Here is a 6,649-nt window from a genome sequence, read left to right as displayed (position 1 = left end):
TCAGAAACGCACATGCGATGCTTGCGGTATCTCAGAGAGGACATTCCGAAGAATTAATAACATGAGTGAGGATGAAATAATTAAAGTAAGCAAGAGAAATCGTTGACATCCAAAAACTTTAGATTTGCACCAGTCAATTAAACTTGAAATTAAAAATATTATATACAATATGTATAAAGCCAAAGAACATGTAACAATTAGTGCTGTGTTACAAAAAATTAAAGACAAGGAACTGTGTGATATTAGTTTAACAAGTTTGTGGAGAGTGCTGAAATATTTAGGTTTTCGATATAAATAGACAGATAATAGACAAGTATTGTGTGAACTCTCTAATGTTGTTTCAAAACAGTGGATTTTTTAAGAAAATATATGATCAATAAAATGTCTGATAGTCCGAGGCAAGTTGTATTTTTAAACGAAACTTGGATTTTCGCTAAAGGAAATATGTCAAAATCATCCTGGCAAGATGGCACCACGAAATGTTATTCTTCTAATCGTTCCGTTAATGGTAAACGCTACAATATACTTCATGCTGGAAATGATGACGGTTTTATTCCGGACGTTAGTTTAATTTTTTCGTCCACAAAGAATACAGGTGATTACCATGGAAATATGGATGCAAATATTTTTGAAGAATGGTTTGAAGAAAATTTGTTGAAAAAATTGGAGCGACCATCCATAATAGTGTTGGATAATGCATCCTACCACTCCAGAGTAGAAGAGAGATTTCCTTCAAGCAGCTGGACAAAAGAAGAAATACAGTTGTGGTTGACAGAAAGGAAGATATATCACAGTGACATATTTTTAAAAGTTGATTTACTTCAAAGGTGTGGAGAGCACAAAATTCAAAAGAAATTTGTTACTGACCAAATGGCTCTTAAATATGGCCATACATTTTTATGATAAACATGCATCCAAAACAACAGATGACGCTAGCGTTCTTAGTTTATGGAAAGAATCGCTAGAACAAATAAAAGCAGTACAATGGCAAAATTGTATTAGACATACGGAAGACATAATCGTTAAGTCTTTTCAAACCGAGCGAGTTATAGATGAGGTCCGGCCTCTAATTATTCGGATAGACAATTCAGATAGTGACGACTCTGATAGTGAAATATCAGACAGTGAATAGGACAAATCGTTTGCTAAAAAGAAGTGTTTCGGGAATTCAATTCGGACTTTGCGGTGTGTTTTAGTTAAACGATAAAGTACTTTCGGTCTTATTACTGGAGTGCATACTTTCAATAGCTTTGGTATTAATTACTGGACTACACGTGTTTAAACCTTTTGTTTTGTTGAAAACCCGGAAGTGATTCAGTGCCAATTTGTTTCAAGGTTATATTTAATACAGTGTCTGCAGAAACTAAAGTCTTGGATGTATTTTATTCAAATTTGGACATACTAGCAACTTGGCAAGTATTTTCCAATTTTACTGCATGCAAAATCATTCGTATAATTTTCACTCTACGCAAAATAGAGGCTTATAGAGACCTTGATGAACATTTGATGTCGACAAATTATTTCGAGTAATCGAAATATTCCGTCCCAGCCCACTTCTTTTAACACGCCCTGTATATACATATTATAATTATTTTATTTGCCTTTGATACAGTAAAATTCAATATTATTACTGAATATAAAATACAGGAAATTACATATTTTTACTTTTCAAGCGATCGGAATTAAATATTAACGCCCCACTGTTTGAGGCCCACTGATCATATCTTAATTACATATCGACGGTCATAGGGTAAAAGGACTTTAGTTTACTTACTTGGCCTCGATCTTGTAGGCAAATAGGCATAGTTTGAAAGACATTTTGGGTTTCTCCCACATAAAAATGGTTGCCTTGACAAGATATTTTATAAATGCAGTTCCTTGATCTATCCTGTATTGTCGAGTTTAATTTTGGACAAATATATCCCATTATTTTGGTTATTGTTGAACCTCTTCTGGTGAGAAGTTCTGGATAGGTTTTGGTGTTTTGTTGTTAGATGTTTCATAATAATTTTTTTTAACTTATACCGATTTTGAACTTTGAAATTATATTTTCTTCAACCTAGTTTTTGATTGGAATATTGGTATTTTTTACGCGTAATACCGTTCGTTTTTATTATTATATATGTTATGAGTCTCTTGAAGAAAATTTGTATGTAGAAAGGGGACCGAGATAAAAAGGTAATGGAAGATTATCATGCTCTTGTTTATAACCTCGTCGCAAATGCCGGTTAACTTTGACCGGTTGTATATCAGGAACCACTCATTTAACTTTTTTTATTTTAAAAGAATCATCCTACCGTGTCCTTCCTAATACCGTCTTCTTAATTTAATTTAATCTAATAGTTGCCGAGATATTTTATATGTTTATAAGCTAAAAAATTGTTTATAAATTTTTTCTACGACCGTTTAATAACATGCTCATTATTCGCTATTTTTTCATAGATAATAGCACCCATTACTGTACCCGTGAGTAATAATTCATTACTCACGGGCTGAAGTTACTCACGGGTCATTACTCACGGGCTGAAGTTAAATTCAAGTGGCTCATGCCACTTTTAATATTATTCGTATATAAACTGCAAATAAAATTACTTAAACTTGTTTAGTTAATACAATATTTATTGTAATTTATACCAATAATTAACTTCGAAAAATGTTTAAAGGAATTTTAACTGTAACAATGTCAGTATATTTTTTACGTTTATATCTTGTTTACTAAAAATTTTGACGTTTACCATTTAATTTAGTGACAGTGACATTAGCGCATTTTGTTTAGGTTAATTGGAATTTATAACTAATATTGTGTTTGTTTTTCAAGTTATATTGTGTTAAATATGTTATAACATATTATGTATAGTTATAAGTTATATTATTATATTATATGTATATAGTTAAATGTAAATATACATTATAACTATATAATATATGAAATACGTCCACCGACAACAGCCATTTCTTAGATTCACTGACAGTATAGGTACAAATTTAAGCTTATAATTTTTCGGAAACGAATACATCTTATATTGAGTATTTCTAGTTGTATTTTTACAATAAATAAGAATTTAGTAATAGTAGGCAACCAATTATTCAGCCACGTACTAGGGGTAAATAGCATTTAGGTATTTTTGTAAATTATTATAATTTAAATCTCGAGTAGATAATTAAATATTTTACTAATTAAAATAAAAAAAAGGTCGTAGAAAAAGTATAGTATTCTACTCGCATGTAATGGCTATTACTCACTCTGATGAATAATAGCCGTCATTACATGCTCGTTGAATAATATACTATAAAACATTCCTGAGGCCGCTCAAATAATCCAATTTCAATTCTGTAAAGTACATTAGATAGGTATAACCCCTTTTTATCAGAAAATCATAGTAAGTCTGATATATAACAATATTATTCTGGATATTATTACGACCGAAAATTTTAACAATTTAATTGTTGCTAAATTATTTGTTTTGTACTTTCTTAGTTACAATAGAAAGTACGATACACTAAAAATCGAACAAATCATAGAAAATAATAAAGGCCTAAAAAGTCTGCGAAGAAAACTAAATATTGGAAAAAGCCAGATCATTAAATTAAAAAACAAAAAGGGCGACATAACAACAAATAGAGAGGAGCTTTTAACAATAGTAGAAGACTTCTATGGAGAACTTTATAAAAGCAGACGGATGAACCAAACACAGCTAAATGATGCAATAAACAAAACAATATTAAATCAAGGCTCTGAACTCATGCCAGAAATATCTCTTAGTGAAATTAGACAAGCGATGAATAAAATGAAATCCAATAAATCACCAGGTGACGATGGAATAGTGATCGAGGCTGTGAAGAATGGCGGTGAACCTCTAATGAGAAAAATAAAAGATCTCTTTAATCTATGTTTGACAAAGAAATCCATACCATCTGAATGGAATAGAGCCAAAACAATTCTTCTGCACAAAAAAGGAGAAAAAACTGATCTGGAAAGTTACCGACCGATCAGTCTGTTTAGAAATTAGACCTATATCAAAGTAGAGAACAAGCTGGATTCAGAGCAAACTTTGGAATCAACGATCATCTCCAAACAATAAAACAACTCATCGAAAAATCCATAGAATATAACAAGCCCTTAGTTTTAACATTTGTAGATTTCCACAAAGCCTTCGACTCAGTAGAACTCGACAGTGTCATAGAAGCACTAAACGAGAGCCGCATTGATAGCCGATATTCGAGGCTAATATGTAATATATATAAAAATGCGACAAGCTCGATACAACTACACGCTAACAGCAACCAAATAAAAATTCAAAGAGGTATCCGACAAGGTGATACTTTATCACCTAAACTTTTCATATCGGCTCTAGAAAAAGCGATCAAAACCCTCGAATGGGGTGACAAAGGAATAAATGTGGATGGAGAGATGCTACACCACCTAAGCTACGCAGACGATGTAGTCCTGATTGCAGACGATTTGGGACAAACAAAGAAAATGTTGGAAGAACTTAGTACAGCCTGTCATAAAATAGGCTTAAAAATGAATATAACAAAAACAAAATATATGACGAACTTAGTACCAAGTAAACATCTTGAAATAGAAAATGAACAAATAGAACTGGTAGACAAATATATATATATCTAGGTTACGAAATTAAGATAGGTAAGGACAATCAAACAACCGAAGTATCCAGAAGAATAATACAAGGATGGGCAGCATACGGAGCTCTTAGGAACGTTTTTAAGAGTGACATTCCAACTAATATGAAGAAAGAAGTTTTCGACCAATGCGTGCTACCGGTGATGACCTATGGTGCAGAAACATTATCGCTCACAAAGAAAAACGCACAAAAACTAAGAGTAGCGCAGAGAAGAATGGAGCGATCAATGATAGGGGCCACTCTGCGAGACAGGATTAGAAACGAAGATCTACGAGCTAAGACCAAAGTCACAGACGTCACTGAAAGAAGCTGTAACTTAAAATGGAAATGGGCTGGACACGTGCCAGAATGAAGGACGGAAGATGGACTCGTAAACTAGTTGAATGGAGACCAAGATCCGATAAACGTAGCAGAGCAAGACCACCAACACGATGGTAAGATGACTTACCAAGGACAACAAAAGACTGGGTACAGCAAGTACAAGATAGAACACTTTGGAAAGAAACAGGGGAGGCCTATGTCCAGCAGTGGATTGAGAGAGGCTAATGATGATGATGATGATGATGATGATGATGATGATGATAAATTATTTGTTAGATTGTTGCTTTCTTTATTGCGTCATCCAGTACCATTTAGAATAGCAGTGGGCTCAACATGCCACATTTTTGACGTCTTGAGTTGTAGTAAATTCGCTGGAATCTTCGTTAGTGGTTTTCACTGTATTTGTAGGTATTATTTTTGTACATATCCTTTATTACTTCTATTATGTTCCTGTCGACTCCCCTTTCTTTGCGTGTCTTCCATACGTACTTTCTTTGGATTTTGTCAATCGCCTTTTCCAGATTCATATTTTATGACATACCTCGTATCCTATTGATACAATTTGATATTTTATGATTTATTTTAGGTTTAAGCAGCGCATTTTAAAATTAAAGATATTTTTTTCTTAAAATCGATAATATAAAAGTTTCTGCATGGTTCCAAGTTACGCAGACACACTGTATAAAAAAAGATGCCATGTAAAATATACGATAGATCTAATTGTCTGTAAAACAAATTGTATCGATCTCTATAAATAGGAGTAAACAAACAACAGGTGTCACAATCAGTTCCATAAAAAATAAAAAAAAACGCTACATTTTTTATTCACATTTTTTTGGCGACTGTTCCACTGACACCTATTAATTCGTTTTTCAATTTTGCTTTTTCATACGCTAATCCATTGGTCGCTATAAAAATTTAACTTTTTATTAATTATGTAAACACAATATATTTTTATTGATTTACCGCGCGGTTATTGATAACGTGTTTTAAATGTTAAACGGCTATTTTCACTTTTTATTTAAATTCATGAGCTTCCACTGCGCTTTTTTCCAACATTAATCTATTGTTCATGGTAATTTTAATATCAATTAATAAATTTGAAATGAATTATATAATTCAACATTTTTAATGTAATAATCTTCTGCAATTCACATGAGTGCCTTATAAATGTAATTTTAACACGTATATCATACAATATTTTTTCTACAAACGTCTTATATATCAACAATTATAATTTATTCATTCTCAATTACAGGACAACACCTACAAAAACTTTTACTTGAACTTGACTGACATTCCATTTTTATATTTTTCTTATCAAAAATGCCAATACTGTCAATACGTAAATCATAACAACCATAGAACATCTATACTCCATCTAATTTACTTACCGTTGCACGTCATCTGCGTCATAGCCCGAGACGTCACATAATACCAACACGAAATATTTAGGCGGTAGGTGTGTTCTTTTTTAGAATCACTTTGCGGAGTACACTGGCGTTACAACCACTAGGCATATTTTATTATATACGCGTAGAAATAATATTTAAAGATTTCTATTAATGGTAACTTAAAGAAATACACAATAACATGTTTGTTTAATTTGTATAAATGGATTATAAAGCGTTTTTATGAAGCACATTTGTTCGGAATACACTGTAACTATAATCGAACGAAGG

At 32.2% G+C, this 6,649-nt stretch overlaps 1 protein-coding gene across 1 annotated transcript; it reads left to right on the top strand.

Annotated features, from left to right (window-relative positions):
• The first annotated feature begins 381 nt into the window (after positions 1-381).
• On the top strand, positions 382-903 carry LOC126883431 (uncharacterized). The gene has a single exon (XM_050648978.1). The coding sequence runs from the start codon at positions 382-384 to the stop codon at positions 901-903; it is 522 nt and encodes a 173-aa protein (XP_050504935.1).
• Positions 904-6,649: the final 5,746 nt, after the last annotated feature.

This window comes from Diabrotica virgifera, chromosome 4 (assembly GCF_917563875.1).
Source record: "Diabrotica virgifera virgifera chromosome 4, PGI_DIABVI_V3a".
NCBI classification, from domain to species: Eukaryota; Metazoa; Arthropoda; class Insecta; order Coleoptera; family Chrysomelidae; genus Diabrotica; species Diabrotica virgifera.
The sequence above is the reverse complement of the archived record's forward strand: the minus strand, read 5'-3'. Positions and strand labels throughout refer to the sequence as shown.

Bases quoted from the DNA above. Each gene is read 5' to 3' on its own strand.
- LOC126883431 (XM_050648978.1), top strand. From the start codon at position 382: ATGTCTGATAGTCCGAGGCAAGTTGTATTTTTAAACGAAACTTGGATT.